This window comes from Pinus tabuliformis, chromosome 7 (genome assembly GCF_031772625.1).
Source record: "Pinus tabuliformis cultivar Carrire ecotype Pingquan chromosome 7, CPIR1, whole genome shotgun sequence".
Classification (NCBI taxonomy): domain Eukaryota; kingdom Viridiplantae; phylum Streptophyta; class Pinopsida; order Pinales; family Pinaceae; genus Pinus; species Pinus tabuliformis.
The window spans coordinates 852,344,585-852,366,452 of NC_142293.1; the positions used below are offsets into that span (position 1 = coordinate 852,344,585).

Here is a 21,868-nt window from a genome sequence, read left to right on the forward strand (position 1 = left end):
CGAGCACTGCGTAGGTCACGTTTGCTCCTCTCTGCCACTACGCTAATCCTCTCCCCGACTCGAACTGATGATGCAGGCACTATGTCACCCCTTGTTGTTTTTCCTCTAGGAACAGCTTCTGTCGCTCGGGACAGCTATTTCCGTTGTTGCTGTCTGCTCGGCTGATGCCCTCAATTATCCTGTGATCTGCAACCACGCTCTGATACCATGTTGGAATTTCTAAGTCTAACTGTTAGAAATCCTTCCTGTACTTTCTTATTTATTTCTTCCTACTTGTTCTGTTAATTAACAAGTTATTTACCATGTAAATACTGAAAATAAATACAAGTACAGTCTCAACACATACAGATCATCAACTGAAGGAAAAACAAACACACAAGTGACACTGTTATTTTTGGACTAATGTCCCCAGAAAAACCCAATACGGGAAAACCAGTAGCTATCTGAGGGTTTTATTATTAAGCATTTTCAGAATAAAATCTAGGTGCCAGAAATGGCTCACCCAACAGAGAATGCCCTCGACAGTAGTACCTCTTAGTCAGAGACAAATATCAGCCCCAATCTGCCCCACGAAATCTCCCAGCGTCAACCTCTAGGGTCTACGTCAGCCTCTCTGGCCCAGCGTCTGCCCAGCGTCAGCCTCTCTGGGCTCTGCATCAGCCTCTGGAGCCACTGTGTCTCCCACGCTGGCCCTCCTCAGGCTCTGTGCAGCTCCTGGCTACCTCTGTGTGGCCTCTAGTTGGCTCTGCGTCAACCTTCTCCCAGCTTTTGCGTTGATGCTCCCAGTACTATCTCTGCCTCTCTACTACTACATTCACTGCCACTCAGCTGCAACTCTGATCACTCCTTCGATTTCCTCAACAAGCCTTGCCCCAAAAAATCGAATTCTTGATCAACTCAGTGTGTTCTCCAAGTGACCCTCAAGCCTCCTCTTATACTTTTCTCATTGACAATTCAACGGCCAAGCTTAAGTCCCTAATCAATGGCTAAGATTAGATCTGGCTTGATTAATGACTTTTGGACCATTCTAACTCAGTTTTATATTATTTCACATTAATATTTTATTTTCCCTAAGTTTAGACTAAGGGACTTCATTAAAAATAATTATTATTTTAATATCTCCCAAACTGGTTAGATTCTGCCCAAACCATTTCTAGGTATTGGAAATCTCATGTGCTTTAACCTCTCCACCAATTTTCGTGGCTAGAGCACATCCGATGCTACCCCAAATCAACATGAAAGGCTGGGAAAAATCTGGAAGTGCCAAGACCAGGCCATTGCTCATCACCTCCTTGAGGCGGTCAAAGGCAACCTGTGCTCCATCAGTCCATGTGAAAACCCCTCTCTTGGTCAAATCAGTCAAGGGTGTTGCCAACTGTGAGAACCCCTTGACAAAGTTCCTGTAGTAGGTTCAAATGCCCAAGAAGCCCCTCAGCGCAGTCACATCTTGTGGTACCAACCAATCCTGGATGGCCCGTATCTTCTCCTCATGGACCTTCACCCCATCAACACCAATGATATGCCTAGGTAGAGCATCTTTGTCAAGCCAAACTAGCACTTGGATAGTTTGGCATAAAACTACTGCTTCTCTAGGGTGCGTAGTACCTCCTCCAAGTGCTGGATATACTCCTCCCATGTCCGGCTATAAATCAGAATGTCATCGAAGAAACCCACCACAAACCTCCTCAACTGTCCTCGAAAGACATAGTTCATGCATGACTGGAAAGTGGCGGAGCATTGGTCAGCCCAAATGGCATGGCCAGGAACTCAAAGTGCCCATAGTGGCACCGGAAAGCTGTCTTATGGATATCCCGATCCCTCACCCTGATCTGGTGGTACCTCGAACGTAGATCGATCTTACAGAAATACTTGGCTCCTCTAAGCTCATCCATCAACTCATCTATGCGAGAATGGTGTACCAGTTCTTCAATGTCTTTCGATTGGGAGCCCAATAATCAATTCACATGCAAAGGGTTCCATCCTTCTTCTTCACCAGTACTACTGAAGAAGCGAAGGCACTAGAACTTGGCCTGATATGGCCCAATGCTAATAGCTCCTGGATCGCCTTCTCTATCTCATCTTTAAAGGCTTTGAGATGCCTATAAGTGGTGGTGATCACCGCCTGCACACCCGGCTCCAACTCAATAGTGTACTCGAATCCCCTGTCTAGTGGCTTCCCTGATGGAATGTCCCCAAACACAACTGCGTATCTGTCCAACAAAGCTTGTATGTCTGGTGGTGGTGGCTAGGCCTGTCCCCCAACCTCTGAAATCCTCAGCTCTACTACCCATGCAATGTCCCCATGTCGCAGATCGGCCTCCATCCTATGGGTCGAGACAGTCTTAAGGTGGATAAGACTACATGCCTCTCAAAACTACCAGTTTGCCATCCAACCCAATGAACTCGATTTTTGGGTTCCTCCAATCTGTAGTGACTCGCCTAAGGGAGTACAACCACTAGACACCCATCACCACGTTTGTGTCTAGCACATCGACCACAAAGAAATGGTCTGTCATCAAGTATTTCCCCATAACTACTGTCAAAGCAAGCACATACTGAGTGCACTGTATGGTGCAGTCACCTCGTGCCATGACTGAAAATCCCTCAAACTCAGTCGTGGCGAGGGCTCTCCTCTGAACCAACTGGGCATCTATGAAGTTGTGGGTAGCTCCACTGTCAACTAGCACTGACACCTGCTTCCCATGTACAGTGCCTCAGATCCTCAATGTCAAAAATTTGGGAACCCCGCATAAGGAAGCAAGGACTCCATCGGATGGGGCAAGGGATGCCGGATCTAGTGACCCTCTATCTGTGGGACTCTCACCATCTCCCACACTCCTGCTCCACCTCGTCCACCTGGTCACTATCTGATAAAACCTCAATATAGTATGCTCTGTCGGCAGTGCACTGATGGCCTGGTGCCCAGGGCTCCCTGCATGTGGAGCACAACTACCTCCTCCTGAGGTTCTTTCGTGTCTCATCATCTATCTTTCGTGTCTCATCATCTAGCTGCCCCCGCCCCTATGTGGTCCTCTGAGGTGGAGGTCTAGTCTCAAGCCCCTTCTGTGGAAAAGGGGTTTGTGCAAGAAAAGGCACTCTAGTCTTGGGGATGACCCCTTGTAGATCTCTGGTGCACAAAACTGCCTCTTGCAGCGTGGAGGGTTTGCGTGACTTCACCAATCCACATAGGGACTCAAGTAAGCCCTCAATGAAGGTGTATACCCTCCTAGCCTTTGATAGATCCGTAACCATCATTGATACTCGCAGAAACTCTGAGATGTACTGCTCCGGGTTGCTTGTCTGGCGCAGTTGGGTCATCTCTCAAAAATGGGCCTCTAGATCTCTCTTGTCAAAATGCTCCACCACCCTCCTGGTGAAATCCTCATAAGAAGCCACATTAGCATGCCCTAGGGTGGCCAAGCCATGAAACCACCAGTCATGGGCTTCCCCCTCCATGTGCAGCATGGCCATCTTGATGGCTTCCTGCTCTATCATCTGGTTGAGCTAGAAGTAGGTGTCCATATTCTCAACCCAAGCCCTAGCCGTGCACTTGGCAGTGCCATCGAAATTAGGGAAGTACATCCTCCCTATGGTCCTTTGTAGCTCATAGTTCTGGGTTCCCTCTCCTCCATAACCGTTGTTCTTCTCACTCTGCTTGAGCTTGCAAAAATCTCTGAAAGAGAGTGCTTCCTTGAAGTTTGCATCCATAGATTACCACTCTCTAGAATAATCTCCCATCTGAATGGGTTCTTCACCCCTTTTTGTTTCGATTTGTGCCGCTGGTACGAAAGAGGGCAGTGTGACACAAGTTGGCCCACTAACTGATGGGTGTTGCACTGTTGGTGAGGGGTGATCAAATGGCTGAGAGGCTCCAGAAGTTTCCCTAAATAGAACCCTCTAGGAGTGGTCCTCTCTCTATGCTGCAGCTTTATCTCTTCCAGCATATCTTTTTGGCCCTTGGCTAAGTCATTCAGGGCTCTCAAGAGGCTGTCGAAAGCCATCTCTTCCCTGCTCTTGGGTTCCACCATGTCCTCCTCTTCTACCACTGCTTTCCCTTTGTCCTCCGTGTCTGGAGTAATCTCCAACTCTCTTTCTCTGCTCTGGTACCTCTGCCTTCGGTATGTGATGTTCTGCTGGTCCCCTCATCTTGTAGGAGAAAATCCCCACAGTTGAGCCAAGAACTAGGCTTTGATACCACCGTAATGTTCCTAAATAGGAATACTAGTGATATAAAGCAATTAATATGTTCAGCAAAATATAACAACGAAATATGTATTAAGTACCCATAAAAATGTTGGAAATAGTAAACTGTTGAGCCATTTTGGTACTTCTTTGAGGGCAAAATACAATAGATAATAGAATGGTGCACCTAGGCTTGTCTCAATGGACAAGCATGACCAAACCCAGGTGAGAAATGGTTGAACCGATGACTGCTCCAACCGCTACACCAATCTGCATTGCGTTGCCCAAAAAACTGTCTTTTCTCCTAAGTTCGAATGGCTGGAAACACCACTTCATTTGCTTAGAAAATTATAATATTTGAGCCCCGGACTCCTTGTCCTAAACCCAAAAAAACCCATGAAGGAATTTAGCTAGTTTAGACTTCTGAAATTCGACCCCCAAGGAGCCCAACTTCAGCTGCAACTGCAAAACTCGGCTTGCTGGATTCTGCCTATAAATCCTCCCGGAAATTGTCCCAAAGTGTTGGGTTGACCCCTACTACAAATCCCCTGACTTCCTGGATGAGCTTCTGGCCTGTAGCATCTGCTCCTAAGCCCCACAAAAATGTTGGACTAGCCCTCTGCGTTGTCCCCAAGCCTAGTAATTCGAACTTCTGGGATGTTGGCTCCAAAACTCACAAGAATGTTGGCCTGTTGCTGCTCTCCCAACCCTCTGACCCTCCTCAAAAATGTTTGATCAATGGTGGCTCTAACTCCTCCTGTGTATTCTCTAGATAGCCCAGAAATACGCACTCCCTGTATCTAGCTGAATGGTAGTGATGTGACACACTCTCGGATCTCTTGAAATGCTTATGAATTACCTCCCTAGGGCGGGTACGGAAGGTCCCCCGAAGGAGAGGCTGAATCTCCCGCTTGAGAGATTCGTGGCTAAACAGTCGATTGACTCAACTAAACAGTAGAGCAAACAGTCAAGTAATTTCGATTTGCAAGGTGTAAGAATGAATCCAAATGAGAGCTTCCTCCTCCTTTTATCTCCTTGGGTCTTCCTTGCCTCATGTGGGCCCCTCCATCTAGCTATTCCAAATCCCTCCAAGCCATTTGAATGGCTTGGTTCGAATTCACATGTGGGTGGCCCCCACATTCCACTAGCAGCCAAATAAAGTCGAATTTCCACCTATGTCCCTATGTCAAAAATGTTGGGTTCTTTTCCTTGGCCAAAATTGTGTAGCAACACCTTGTTACAAATGTATTTGAGAAGGGACATGACAAGGAATCATTTGCAAAAGGACACAAAGAAAGAAAAAGAAGATCTAATGACCTAGAAGGAAGAAAACTACATCAAGCTTTCATTGAAGAAGACCTCATCATCAAGCTCATTGAAGGAAGGAAGGACAAGTTCTTACTGAAGATTCTCTAGTGGATCACCTTGAAGAAGAGGAAGCATCAAAGTATCTTGGGATCATCATTCACTCTTTGAAATTGCTCGAAGGCACCATTGTTGAAGGCATCCTAGAAGTCATCATTCTAGGGCATCTCGTTGAAGTCCTTTTTGAAGGTATTGAAAGCATCAAGATAGTAGGAAACATCATTAAAAGGAAGGACTCTTAGTTGACAGGTGTTATATTGTCTTCTATGTCTCAATCTACAGATCATATGGCTACATTTTGCAAGGAAATCAACAAGCTCGTTGGATCAGCAAACTTCCTAGGATGGAAGAAGAGGATTGACTTAGCACTCACTAAAAATGAAGACATGTAGTATGTCCTTGGTGAAGTAGTTGTACCAGACAAAGTGAAGACTCAAGAGTTAGCAAAATACAAGAAGGGAGAAGTAAAGGCACAAAGAATCATTGTTGAATCTATAAAAGATCATCTTGTTTCCTTTGTTGTTGATTTGAAGACATCCAAGGCTATGTATGATAAGTTGGTAAAGCTGTACTTCATAAGTACATAAAGTCAAAAGATTTCCTTGAGAAATCAACTATATAGAATAAGGACATCAAAGGATGAAGACATAGCCACTTATCTCATGAAGATCAAAATAAGGGATCAATTGCAAGGGCTTGGAGAAACTGTTTCCGACTCTGAAATGACCATTTGTGTATTAAATCATGACAGTGATATTGTATGCATATATGACAGTGATCTTATTCTATAACCTTGAAGTGTGACTGACCTTGATATGTGACAGATGACAGCATATATGAACAGAGCATTGTGAGGCCAAGTGACTGAGTCAGTGTGTAGCAGTAGCAGCAGTGAGCAATAGTACAGCAGAGACAGTAGTAGTCAGTGACAAGCAGTTGATAGTAGCACGGCAGTGAGAGCAGTGGAAGCAATGGCAGCAGTGGACAACAGTGGCAGCAGTGGTGGTAGCAGTGGACAACAATGGCAGTGAAGTGCAGCAGCGGAGACTGCAGCTTGATTGTAGTGGGCAATTATCCCTGGTATGGGAGCCCAAACCCATTCATAAACTATTTGCTTCCTTCCAGCTTTGCTGGTAAAATCCTTGGGGAGTCTTGTACTTCCAGTTTAATTGGTAAATTTGTATGTACATCATACATAACAAAGCACTTGGTTGAGATGAAATTATTGTGTACTGATCATTTGATATGGTGTTGTTTCATGTGTTTGTTTTAATGCTCTGAATATTTGAGATTAATCTAACCAATTATGAAAAATAAGAAAAATATTGATTAACCCCCCTCTCAGTATTTCCAACAGGAGACTCCTCCCATTGTGACTCCTGTTTGACCAAGGACAAGGACATTGATACTCAACACTCTCCTCTCAAATTGGTGGAAGTTGAAGGTGAAGTTTACCTATGAACCAATCAGATGTTGAAATGTGCCGTGTGAATAACACTTTAGAGACTCAGGTGGGCCTGATGGTAGATGCCATTCAATGGCCACTTTCTAGTTATTTTATATATTTGTCATGTTTTATCATGTAGCCTTACTACTGTGTCAATTTGTAAAGTAGTACCTGCCTTGGTCATCAGTTTAGGATCAATCATCAGAGTAGGGATGTGTTTAAGGATTTTTGGCAGGATTATTGTTTTGTTAGCAGGCATGGCCAATCTTATAACTTTTTTTAATTACAACACTGTCTGGTTCAGCCACTAACTTTTTCTAACACAAATATGACTGTTACTGTTTAAAAATCAGTTCAAGAGAAATCAAAATAAAACTAACTGAAGTGAAAAAAATGAAGCACTCATTAAAGTAGCTCACCAGGTATTTTGAGGTAATCACAGATTTATCTAAATCTTCCGGAAACATTTCAATTTTTAAAGAAAGATATTGAACCTGTGCAAAGAAACCTTTTTGCAATCTCCTAAATTGTGGAAATGTGGACATGGATGCCACTTTTTGATATCCTGAGGGATGGGCGGAGGTTGTGGGGGTGTCAAGGTGCTCCATATAAAAAAATGTATCTATGAAAAAAAGTATAAAAAATAAAAATAAACTAAAATTTATGTGAATCAGAAAGCCTGAAAGCATAAAACAATATGATTCAATCACTGATGATATGGAAACTGGAATGACAAAAAGACCATATCCAAAATTCATAAATCACAAATTCTGAAACTGAAAGTGAACACAAAGAACACTGAAATTTGAATAACTGAAGCTATAAACTGAGGTGTTCTGCTCTTAAATATCTACTGGAAGAAACTGTTAACAAATCCCTCCAAAAAATCAGACTCCTAGAATAACTTCCTGGATAGATTTATGTAATAAGATCACAGGGCATGGAAAATACAAATCAGGCATTAAATCAGATCAATGGACAAGAAAATAGACCTTAAAAATAAGAATACTAGAGATGAGATTAGACCGTACAAATAATAACTTTGTATTGTTCCAAGGGGGCATCCGCCTAATTTAGTTGGAGGCACCTTCCCACACCTGGGCCAAGGGACATGTTTCACTGGATGGGGAGATGTATCTCCTAAGGCTGGGGAGGCACACCTGGAAACACAGGAAATCCCTTTTGTCCAAAGCATTGAACAATATTTTTTTCCCAAGACTTGAATGTTGAGAACAATGATTTATTGAGATGAGATGGTTTACCCAAAATGTTTCATTTTATTACCTTCGCTCACTTCAAAAGAGCTCTACCAACATTGGAGGTTAGATATGAAACAGTCAATAATGTTGATCATGAACGCTTAAACTTTACCATCCATTGCATTTGTAAGCAACCTACTTAACCTTTTGGATAAAATCATGCAGGAAGACAAACAAAATGCTATGGGTAAAAATCTAAATTGATGTCATGATGTAAGGACAATGTGTCCATCGAGATTCTATGGCAATAAAGACCATTGGAAATATACTTCTGGAGGCAGGCCAAAAGATGCTAGTCTAGGAAAGCCCTCAAAACACTTAATTTGAAATATGATACAGTAAGTCCTGGATGGGGGACTGCTCATCTTATGGGTTATGCAATGGCTCTATTTGCACTATTCCTGTCTATCATCCTAGAGATTAATAATCCATGTTTATGTCAGTCTTTAATTACGTCAATCAACAATATGTTACTACTAAGTCATCCATGAGGGTTTGCTAAATCAATTGAACCATCTTCCCTAGGAATAATGCATGTGGGAACGCCATAGATCACATGTTCAAATCCAGTCAAGCCCCTCATAGTTACAAGCTGCTATTGTAGCTGGCAGTTGAACCCCCTCCATTCGGATATTCTGAGGAAGACAGGGGGGTCCCACGAGGTTTTGCATAGAAAAAAAATGTTACTACAATAGTTCAAAGTAACCATAACTATTGAAGAATCATTTGCATTGAGATAGCAACACATACAATTTGAACGTATAACTAAAGTATTAGACAAATTGAACTCCACAAATATTACCTTATTCTTGGTCTACAACAAAAACATACATTCATCTATTAAGCACCGAGAGGAATCTATTGAGAAGGATCTTTGCTAGCTTATAATTGTTGTTTAACTATGATACGGATTGATCCCTATGGGTACTTAATAGCTCAAGGGTTAAGAAGGATCTTGGATGGCTTATATTTGCTGTTTAAATATGCTAAGAGAAAAAGAAGACGAAGCTGCAATATTTTTAATTTATTTCAGGTTAATTACACACGAGTGCATATCATATGCAAAAAGACACATCTTCCTCCACCTGAGCTATAGATCTCTTCTCTCATCTGAATGATAGGTAAGCAGGCATGGTACCTCACTTCTAGTTTAAGACATAAGTATATCACCTCAAATGGTCAAAAAAATCAATAATTAGTTTAATAAGATGGAATATTACTATAGAAACATCTATAGACTATAAGTAGACTGGCCTTCAAATTTAAACGGAAATCTTTCTACATCTTAATCTTATACCCTAGACATATGACAATATCATCTGTAGTGAACTTGATTTCTAAATCTATACTGTTGACAAACCACTTAAAAAGGAGAGCCACGTAACTTCATAAAAGCAGTGTCCCAAAATTTACTACTGACTCGAACATATTTCTTTGAAACACAGAAAGGATGTCATGGAGATTCTCACCTCAGATTCATTCTTAAGCTCGAGCTTCTTTACAAGATATTTCTTGACATATGAAACCGGCACATTTCCATCTCTGTGCCAATGCAAAGTACAAAATGAATTAGGTTAGTTGGAATTCTTTCACTCAGGTGTAAACAGGAAACATCAAGTATTAAAAGACGATTTCAATTATAAAATTATTGAAGGAAACACAAATATGTAACAGGCTTGGTCTAACTCCTCAAGTCTATAATACAGCAAGACATCATATTAATATACAAACTACTAGGGAAAAACATGATTGGAAAGGCACATATTTACTAAAGTCTAAATTATACTATTTCTTAAGTTGCATGTTAACATTCAGATTCCTGACTATATCGATACCTTTTATGCATCTATTGATGTTTGTTATACACTAAGATGTTAATAACTGAGACGACATTGGATCACGAACAAAACAGACTTAAATGGTTTATGTGTGCTGTAAAAAGTAGGTAGTATGCAGAAAAGCTAATTAGGAATTCCTCTAGTCAATAGGGAGTATCAGTGAAACTCATCCAAATTTTAATGGTCTAACTTGTGTATATCAAATTTGTCTGAAGTAATCCCAGATTGATGACAATAATGAAACAAGAAAGATTTATATGATATTACAATGTACATGCACCAAGCATTTTGTCAATCAGGAATCCTATCAAGAGCTAAGGAGTTTGGTGGTTGTGAAGTAGGAGCCATAGGTTATTATGGCTGTCATATGTATGTATTTATGTTGTGTCCTTTCAAATCACTGGCCTTGGCATATCCACAGAAGCAATTCTGTCATGCCATACAGCATTATGGAGTCAATAATGACCCATACTTAGCCTGATACTCCCCTTCTAATTTCTCCTAATCTGGAGATCTTGTTGTGTGTGGTAGTATGCAAAATGGTGCTGCCCAAGCACCCCAGTAAATTCATCCCTAAAGATTACCATGAGAAAATGTATCCAACAAGCCTCAGAATCAATGTGGAAAAATACAAACTCTGGAATAAATTGGCGAGGGCTCTATTGACCACTGGAGTGGCACCTGATGATTATATGAAGACTCCATGCCCAAAGATGATCCAGATGACACTTGTACCATCAGATATCTTTAGTCAACAAAGTTTTTTAACTCTATTTCTATCTTCTCATCATCTTTCTTGTACCCAGATTCCACACCCTGTGGGGAATTTATTAGAATAAATGTTATTTTAGTGTTTAATGCTCATTCGGATAAGATCGTATGTGATCTTATTAGCAGTTTTTTAGAAGAAACTTGTTGTTTCTATTTCTTAGTAAAAACTCGCTGTTTCTATTTCTGTAAATACATTTATATTATTTATTGAGCTTCATTGCTCATTGTAAATAAATTCAATTCATTCATTGATTATGGTATCAGAGCTTGGGTATTTTTTTCGAAATAATTTTTCATTGTCTGAAAAATTTTGTGCTTCATTTCGAAATTGCTCTCTTGAAGTCTGAAAAAAAAAATTTGGGCGTCACGTTTTATTTTCCTTGGGCGTCGTGGTCCACCATTGCAGGTTCCCAATGAATAGCACCACATCGCTGCTACTGTTCTCTACGGAAGCCAGGGTCCTGGCAGGTCGACTCCCACTTGGCTCTCTGTGTGAGGGTTTGTGTGTGCGAGAGCATCTGGCTAGGGAAAATATCGGGCATCTCCTATACGAGTGTGGCCTTTTGTTGCTCTAGCTTAACGGGCAAGACCACTTCTGCCTTCATCGTCATCGTCCACTACGTTGTCCAAAAAAAAGCTCTCGGACATCCTTCCAGACGACGGGGCATCTACACCCATCTACCCAAAGACAATTATATAACAGTGCTTTCACGTAAGTACGCTAGCCAATTTCCCATATCGTGGAGCTATCGAATTCCCTGACGAGGCACAACGTGGTGGTCATAAAGCTTGGGGTCAAAGATTCTGCGTTGCTCAGGTGCGCCCTCGAATCCGCCAAGCTCTACTTGCAGACCAAGGGGCAAGCGGCCAATTGGGCATTCAAAACGCAGACAAAGACACATGACTTGCAAAATGAAAGCGGGCAACTGAAAACGATAAAAAAAATCAGCATGACTTTAAGCACGGGGCAACACGATTAGTTGGGTTGAGCACGGGGCAGCACGATCAGTCAGGAATTTTCGAAATCAGCGTATCCATACCTCTGCAATCCATATTGCAGGCCATACCTCGTTCATTCACGTCGCTGCTACCGTTGTCACTGCCGCTGGAGGAGTCCAGTCAAACACAGCCATCCTTTTGTTTTTTGAAGCGACTATCAGCAAATACAATAAAAAAAAAAAAACGCAAAGAATGACGTTGTTGCCATGAAGAGACTTTCGTGAAGAAATGTTGCGTGAGTCCTCCTGCACGTGGAGATCGTCAGACGTTGTCTTGTTTCCGTTTGTTGACGGAACCTGCTCTACCCGTGCTTGCATTTATTAACAAAGCCGTGATTTGACAATTTTTTCTCCAGAAGGGTGTTCTCGTATACAGGTGTTTTCAGCGTGCCTGATTTTGTGCAGCGGCAAGGGTGCTGGACATGGTAATCTGGGGCTCTTGAAGCACCTTCGTTATTGTTCTCGTTCACTTTTGCTGCTAGGACCTGCACAGCTTTGTCGAAGTTGGATTATATGAGACATATCTGTTGTGTTTATCATCCCTCTTATACAGTGTATTCAGAGTGTCTTTTATTGATGGTTGAGTGTGAAGATTTTACTGGTCGAGTTCTTCTATGCTGAACGTCATTTCTCAAATTAATTATTGACTGCATAAAAGTTTGCACCTGTCAGATTTCATCTGGATCAGCCGGCATCTGCATTGACATCCGTGTCAGACTCCTTTGTTGTTTTCTATGTCTTGGCAAACGTGCAGATGGCCTCGCTAATAAATCTGATGTTGGAAGGCAGTCAGCGCTTTAATGGCACCAATTATAACATCTGGAAACAGAGAATGTTGACCCTTTTTGAATATAAGCATCTTGACCAGCTTGTTTTGTGCAAAGAGCTCAGTCCTGGTACAGCTGGTGCCGATCAAGATAGGTTTGATGATCGAAATCGAGAGGTTGTTATGCTTCTCAAACTCTCTGTGACTGATGATCAGTTACCATAGATTCCTTCCGGCAAGACAGCTGCCAAAATCTGGCAACATTTGAAGGAATTGCACGAGACATCCGACAAGAGAAGAGCTTTCTTTTTCAAGAATCAGTTGTTCTCCATCATGATGGACGAACATATGCCTTTACAGGAACATCTTAACAAGATTAAAGACATTCAAGATCAGCTCGAAGCCATTGGTCGGACCATGGAGGAAAAAGATATGGTAGTCATCACTCTGAAAAGTCTACCAAAGCCTTATGAGCACTTCATTGAAACACTCAACATTACCTCCACTAATGTTGATCTGAAGTTTCCGAAGTTATGCACCAAACTCATGCAGCAGAATCGTTGGAAATAGCAGTTTGGTAGTAGTGCTTCATCAGCCTCCTCAAAAAATGCTTTTGCTGCCAAATATCAGTCCTTTCAACAGAAAGGTTCTTCTCAGCCTTCTGATCCCGCTAAGAAGAAAAATGTGCAGTGTAATTACTATCACAAGTTCGGCCACATGAAGAAATATTGCCAACAAAGGATTGCTTCTAAACAGAAGAATCAGGGAGGGTCTTATCAGCAAGCGAATGTTGCAGAACATTTTGAGCAGAAGAAATCTGCTTTTTACGCCTTTGTGGCTAAGAGGTCCTCAGATCATGCCTCATCTTCTGCCTGGTACATTGATTTTGGTGCATCACGTCATTTCTCTCACAGGCGTGACTAGTTTACTGACTTTTCATCTTTCAGTGATTCCGTAGTATTCGGCGGAGGTGAAGAGTACACAGTGGTTGGCAGAGGTATAGTTCAGATCTAGTCTGGTGGGCGCACACTCATCTTCCTGAATGTGTACTATGTTCCTGGTATGGAAATTAATCTGCTGTTTGTCAACCAGATTATGAGGAACTCTCCTCAGCTCGATGTGGTGTTCAGTGCACACAAGTGTTCCATTATTGACAGGGACACTCGTCTTACGGTTGCTGTTGGCCTAGAAGATCATGGCCTATGCAGGCTTCTTGACACTGGTGATTCTCCAAAAGTGGCTCTAGCAGCTCGTGTTTCTCCCATCTGCACTCTGTGGCATCAGAGATATGGGCATCTAAACATTCAGTATCTCTCTCAGCTATCTCGAGAGGGACTTGTGTCAGGGTTACCTGATATTTAGACTCAACAGTTGGGAGTGTGTGGCCCCTATCAAGCTGGCAAGCAACATCGGTCTTCATTCAAGGATGGAGAATCTTAGCGCGCATCTAAGGTACTCCAGTGAATTCATGCTGATATTTGTGGACCTATGAATACATCTTCAGTTACTGGTTGCAAATATTTTTTGCTTATTGTAGATGATTTCAGTAGAAAGATGTGGGTGTACTTTCTAAAACATAAATCTGATGTATTTAGTATCTTTCAGAAGTTTAAGTCCTTAGTTGAAAAAGAGTCTGGCTGTAATATCATAACTCTTAGGACAAATAACGGGGGGAGAATTTTGTTCTTCTGCTTTCTCCAACTTCTGTGATACCCATGGCATCAAACGCCAGTTAACTACACCCTACACTCCTCAGCAAAATAGTGTTGTCGAATGTCGCAACCGTACGGTTGTTGAAATGGCTTGTTCCATGTTACAACACCGGAGTGTTCCGAACAAATTTTGGGCTGAAGCAGTGTTCACTGCTGTCTATCTTCTTAATCGATCACCTACTCAGGCTGTTAAGGGGAAGATTCCAGAAGAGGTTTGGTTTGGTTGTAAGCCTAAGATCAGTCACCTCAAAGTGTTTGGCTCAGTTGCCTATGTTTGGATTCCAGCGGCTAAGCACTCTAAATTGGATTCCAAAAGCCAGAAACTCATGATGACAGGGTACAATGATCACCACAAGGCCTATAGGCTGATAGATATAGACACTAGTCGTCTTAGCTTCAGTCGGGACGTAGTATTTGATGAAGACAGAGGGTTCTTTCAGTCTCCTCCTTCTGAGCAGTGTTCTGAGGATCAGCCTCACAGTGTTCTTCTTCCGTTAGGTCCACCTGATGGGAGGGATGATGCAGCATCAGTATTTGATGATGCACTACCTGAGCTTCCTCCGGAAAATAATCCTCCTCTTGCTGCTCCTGTTGTTCCTGAGCCTCCTCCACCTACTCCTGATATTGGTTCTTCTACTCTCCGGCCTAAATGGTGGGCTAAAACTATTGGTGATCTCCGGGATAATGAGCTCCTTGAAGGTAGAACTTCCAGAAATAAGAGCAAACAACAGCCTATAGTCAATTTTGCTCTTATGGCTAACCTACACAGTGTTTTTGAGCCTCAAAGCTATTCAGAGGCTAAGGGTATACCTGAGTGGGAACAAGCTATGGAAGCTGAATTCCAGAGTCTTCAGAAGAATCACACTTGGACCCTTTCTGATCTTCCTACAGGGAAGAAGCCCATTAGCTGCAAATGGGTGTATAAAGTGAAATACAAAGTTAATGGAACCCTAGACAAGTATAAGGCTTGCCTTGTTGCTCGAGGGTTCTCACAGAAGGAAGGCATAGACTATGATGAGACCTTTGCTCATACAGCCAAGATGAGTACCATACGGCTCGTCCTTGCCTTAGCAGCTCAGTTTAGTTGGAAAGTCCATCAGATGGATGTAAATAGTGCTTTTCTGAATGGTGACTTACAAGAAGAAGTCTACATGACGCAGCCTCTAAGATTCAAGGTTGTCGGTCAAGAACAGAAATTCTGTAGATTAGTCAAAGCACTCTATGGTCTGAAACAAGCTCCTCAGGCTTGCTACATGAAAATTGATAAGTACCTAACAGATCATGGCTTTCAGCGAAGTCCATCTGATGCAAACCTGTATATCAAGCATAATGGTAATGATATTTTGTTTGTGGTTGTCTATGTGGATGACCTTATCATTACTAGCAATTCAGAACATTTGATCTATGGGATTAAACAGGATTTGTGCAGCACTTTTGATATGACAAATTTGGGACTTCTTCATCACTGTTTGGGGGTTGTAGTCACGCAGACTGAGAACAACATCTTTCTCTCTCAGTCCAAGTATGCCAAAAATCTTGTGGACAGGTTCAGAATGCAAGATTGCAAACCTGCCGCGACTCCTATGTAACCAGGGCTCAAACTTTCAGCTCAGTCAACCTCACCACTTGTGGATGAAACTTTATTTAGGCAATTAGTAGGCAGCCTCATCTACCTTACTGCCACTAGACATCAGTTTTGCAGTGAGCTACATTTCACGCTTCATGTCAGCTCCAAAGGCTGATCGTTGGATAGCAGCGAAGCGTGTGCTGCGTTATGTGTGTGGCACTCCTGATTATGGACTTTTGTACACTCGGAGTTTCGATCCTACACTTAGTGGTTACACAGATTCTGACTAGGCCGGTTCTGTTGCTGACCGTAAATCTACAGCTGGGTATGTGTTTAGTCTGGGATCCGATGCTATAACATGGACTAGTAAGAAGCAGTGGGCAGTGGCTCTCTCCTCGACAAAAGCAGAGTATCGGGGAGCAGTTACAGCATCTTGTGAGGCAGTTTGGCTTCGACGTATGCTTGCGGATATGCATGTTTCCCAGGCAGGTCCTACTCCCTTGTTCTGTGATAATCAGGGATTGCTCAAACTTGCCAAGAATCCAATCTTCCATGAACGAACAAAGCATGTGGAAACCCATTGTCACTACATTCGGCAACTTGTTGAAGACAAATCCATTCAATTGTTGTATGTTCCCACAACGGAACAGCCAACAGACATCTTCACCAAGCCCCTTGGTCCTGATAAGTTTGTAAAATTTAGAGGGTCTATAGATGTTGTAAATAGATTGAGCATTAAGGGAGGGTATTAGAATAAATGCCATTTTAGTGTTTAATGCTCATTCGGATAAAGATCGTATGTGATCTTATTAGCAGTTTCTTAGAAGAAACTTGTTGTTTCTATTTCTTAGTAGAAACTTGCTATTTATATTTCTGTAAATACATTTGTATTATTTATTGAGCTTCATTGCTCATTGTAAATAAATTCAACTCATTCATTGATGCAAATTGTAATAAGTGGTACTAGTAATGATGAGTTTTTGAGTCTGTAACAGGCCTAGGATGTTGGGACTCAATCAGCAAATGAATACACTTTGGAGTGTTTTTTTTATCTGGTTAATTATCCCTTCTTTTTCAAAGGCAGATAATTTTTCTGGTTTTTTTCACTCACGTTTTACCGCAAAGCCGAGGTGACGGTTTGAAGGTTGAGCCCCTAACACATCTTAGTGTCTAGAGTCGATGTATATTACCATACTAAATCACACAACAAATTTCGTGGAATTTGGTTAGGTCTAGATAATCATTTTTTAATTTTTTAGATTTTCCGCACTGCGGAAATTGCTAATAAAATTGTATTTGTAATGTAATAAGTGATGTCTAGAGAAGTTGTATGGGGTATGAGTAATGAAATTTGCACCTCTCGCCCTCAACATTCTACTATGACACACTTTGATGGGTTAAAAATGTGTTTTTAACTCTTAAAACCTATTTTTCCTAAGTTTAGTGGAAAATCTGGCAATTGCCAGAAATTAAATAAATGGAGAAAAATAAATATCCCCACATGCTAAATGTTGTGGAAATGAGGTGGAAAATTATGAGGGAGATAAAATGAAGTCCCAAGGAGATGTGGGCTCCTAAAATTAAGGAAAGAACATGTGCTCATATAAAATCGAATTTCTGGTATTAAAGGAAAAAGTTGCTTACTTGGAAATTCGAATTTGTGAAGTTAATGCACATTTGGGAGGATTTGGGAAAATATTTGGTGGAGATTTTTGTGGGAAATTGTCTCCACATGGGTTACCACCCATATACACTTGTTATTCTATCATAAAATTCGAATTTGGCACACAAGGGAAGAAGAAAATGATGTCCACTTGTCAGAATTTGATTTTTACACTTGGCATTGGAGCTCCATTCAACAAATTCGAATTTCTCTTTGGGATTGTCACCTCATGCCACTTGTTTAATCACTTTTACATTGGGATTGGCTCTAATGCCATTTGTCATTGTCATTCTTCATTGGGCTTTGCTCCCAACTCTCCATATAATAGAGCCATGGGTTTTCATATTGTATCATGTAATACGAGCTATTGTGCTTGAGGAGACTCTACGGGATTGTATTCACTACTTGCAATATAATACAACAGTGTTTGGGGTAAAGCGTGATGGTGTTCTTCTCCTTGCATGTGTTGTAAATTCTTGACTTGTTATGCTTCTATTTATTTCCTCATGTCATTATTTCTTTCATGCTTGTTTCAAGTTATGTTAGTATGCAACTATCTCATATTAGCATAAGAATTAATTATTTTCTTTAGGAAAAGAAATCTTCTAGTGGATAATAGATGTATCTCTAGGAATTCTTTCCACTGCACTTATTTAAATTTATGTCGATTTAATGATTTGTGGTGAATTTTTGTAGATGAATCATTATTTGGTCAAGCTTTTCAAGCGTGAGGGGAAATTCTCGGAGGAATCAACCCATTCTTGAAAAACATTCAAGGAGAACCCGCATGTTTTGAATTCCAAAGTCTCATCTATTTTATTTCTGTCTTGCAGGGATCCTTTCAAGTTTCTTAAAGCTTTTATTTCTTGCATCAAAATATCAAACTTGGAAAATTTTATTTTTTACGTATTGTACTTCATTTATCAATATCTGGGTATTTCAAAGAGCTAAGTCATGGCTAATCAAAGAGGAGAGCTTGCTCATACTCTTTGGCTTATCCTCTTGTAGATTATTTTTGTAACATACTTTGTTGTCATCTTGGTCTAACATTTGAATTATTTCTGTATCCTTCTAAGCAAGATAGTTTCCCTGCTTTGATTTGTAGACGTATTCATCTTGAAAGCATTTATAATATCTTGTGCTAACAATTTAGTGTTTCACTTTTCAGGGTTATTTTGGCTTTCCATTTGAGAGCATTTTATTTCATTTTAAGCAAAATATAATTTCATTTCTTAAAGAGCAAATACTTGGAAGGCACTGGTAGTTCATGTATTTCATGCTTATCTTATGATGGTCATTGCTCATATCAATTTTTTGCTTATAAATCTTAAAGAGATAATCTATTTAACTCTAACAATTCCCCTAGAAACTCACATCCTTTTTAAATTAACTTTTCATTAAGGACCAACCTCCTTAGCTATCCTAGGAGATAGCTCAAACGGAGAGAGTTGGGATTAGTGTGACAACCCCTTCTCTGAGTTCCCTGCCACCAACCACACCCTCGGCCGTTGAATCGTCAACAGGAAAAGTATAAGAGGAGGCTTGAGGGTCAGTGGGAGACACACTAAGAGAGGTCGATAATTCGTTTTTCTGAGGTAGGGTTTGTTGAAGAAATCGAGTTAGTGATCAGCTGCAGCGAGGGACAGTTCAACAAGGGATTTCGATCCAATGCTAAAGAAATACATATCAGAGAGGCAACAGAGTGTCGGAAGAGGCAACGCAAAGCCTACGAGGGCTGACGCAGAAGCAGCAAGGGTTGACGCAAAGGCTAAGGAGGCCAGCGCAGAGCATGCAAAGGGCCAAAGAAGCTGACGCAAAGGCTGTAGGGGCTGACGCAAAGGACACAATGAGCTTCAAAGGTCGTGCTAAGGTGATTCAGTGGGACAGACTGAGAGCTAATTGGCTGGCACAGAGCTAGAGAGGCTGACGCAGTTCCGAAGAGGGCGACACAGTTCCAGAGGAGTGCGTGGAGCATCTTTCGCTGTCGAGCACAAGGAACAATCGTAGTCACTATGGGATTGTTCATCTGGTTGTTGATCAGCCAGAATATCTGTCTCCTAATATAGGTATCGCTGCCAAGGATATTCTCTAAAGGGTGAGCCATTTCTGGCACCCTAGGTGTATTCAGGATCTGCTTAATAATAAAACCGTCTATATGTTGCACCGGTTTTCCCACATTGGGTTTTCCAGAGACAATTGTCCAAAACTAACGGTGTTCCTTGTGTTATTGTTTCTGTTTATTTCAGTGCATGATCTGTATATCTGTGAAGGTTGCAATAAGTGTTTACTTCGGTGTTTATGCAATTAAATAACTTGTTAATGTAAAGAAAAAGTAGGAGATTGTAAACCAGTAATTGCAGTAGGGGTTTTTGATGTGTTAGATTCTGGGATTTTCACAACTGAAATACTAAGAACCCAATCTCTAGAAAGATCTGAATTGTCTCACTATGTAGGTACCAAAAATCTCTCTATTGCATCACTAAAATATCCTTGTGTTGTCACCTTGAGGGATCTTGACTTAATTGTCATGATCTTTAAGACAAATGCAAACAAAACTTCTTACTGAGAGTGCTTCAAAGATGTATAAGTGTTCTTCAAACTACCTTTGACCTTGACCATAGATTTGATTCCATGATGAGAAATCCAAAAAGGTGGCAGTTAAACTATTTCTTTTATTATGACATTATCTTGTGACACTTTTCATTATTATTATTATTTCTTTTGAATTATCTTTTCTTATCATCAAGACTAATGCCAAGCAACAAATAAAAGAGAACACAAGATGTAGGCACGTTGCCAAGGAAAAACCCCTCTCTAGGGGAAAACCCAGTCAAAATTCTTCCTTCATTATATTCAAGATGAGATGACCAAGACCCTTACAACTGAGACTCAAGATTCGAGACTAACTCCATCAAGTCATCCTCCTTTCACTGTGTTTGCATACCATGATCCATTTCATCGTGTTAGCACCAAATTCTTGTCACTATACTAACATCGTATACTTGCTCCTGAGTTTACACAGAGACATCATTACTACAATACCACCTTATCACTGTCATAGCACTGTAATAACACCGAGACTTCAATTCTGTGGTGGCTCTGAGACCTTCTCACTATGATAACACTGACCTCTTCTCATTGTGGTGACACCGAACCTTTCTCACTGTGGTGGCACCGAACCCCTAATTGCATAAAAACTCAAGTATTGTAGTAACACTGAAAACGTGGTAGTACTGAATTGTGGAAGCATCGAATCTATGATATCAACGAACTATGGTTGGCATATCACCAAACTGTAGTTGGCACAACACCGAAATCATCTCTATACTTCATCCGAGCTCTTTTAATGATACCGAAACTTCCTTACTATGATTGCACCAAGAGAACTTTTGTGATTATTGAACTTTGTTTCAGAGATGATCTGAACTTATACTTCGTTTTGTAATGCGTGTTACTTAGGCTTGTATATATAGTAGGTTCTCCTTTAAATAAGCCGACATGACATCATTAATAGTTGTGTCATTATTTTAGGTGAGGCCGACATGATCATACTTTAATGTAGTCGACTTGATGGTGATCCATTTGAAGCAAACAGAAGGAGACTTGATGGAGGAGTCTTTGACCAATAAACAAATTAACTTTGAACAAATAAATAACCCTAAAGCCTACAATGGAAGCTTGACCTATAACAATTGACCCAAGCATGGAACCCATGCTTTAGCAAGTCAATTAAACCAAATATATTACATTTTGACTTCAAGTACAATTATGAAGACCGAACCTAGTTGCATTCTTCAACAATGGGTGGATAACAGGCCCAATGCCCTCCTTCGAGATGCAAAATGCTCCTCCTCCTAAGTAGGGTGTTCTCTACATAGGAATCTCCATGTGGGCATCACATAAAATATCACCAAAATTGTCAAGAGATCTCCAACACCCCAAGGAAAAATATCATGCAAACACCCAACTAATGTCAAACAACCACTGAGTAAGCCATCTCCAAAGTGAAAATCTATAACGAACCATTTCCCATGTGCAAATTCATCACAAACCATCTGAGGGTTGATCATACACAATGTATTCCAAATCTCATAAAGCACCATCAAACACAGTGTAAACACTTTTGGATTAACATTACAAAATAACATTATATGACATTTGATTAATATAGTTTTTTATTGATCTAATAACCTGTTAATGCCTCGAAAATCGTTGCATCGACATCGAGGAAAACCACTCGATCCGGACCTTAAAGGCAGCTCCTTTTCCGTTTGATGTGGTGGCTCCAACTGGATATAAT

At 41.0% G+C, this 21,868-nt stretch overlaps 1 protein-coding gene across 4 annotated transcripts in view; it reads right to left on the reverse strand.

Annotated features, from left to right (window-relative positions):
• DRIP2 (DREB2A-interacting protein 2) overlaps positions 1 to 21,868 on the reverse strand; it is a 199,203-nt gene that overhangs the window by 21,014 nt on the left and 156,321 nt on the right. For all 4 annotated transcript variants that reach the window (XM_089459019.1, XM_089459022.1, XM_089459023.1 and 1 more), the window contains one exon: positions 9,723 to 9,795. In XM_089459019.1, the coding sequence (XP_089315145.1) occupies positions 9,723 to 9,795 (73 nt within the window). The remainder of the gene's footprint in view (positions 1 to 9,722; positions 9,796 to 21,868) is intronic.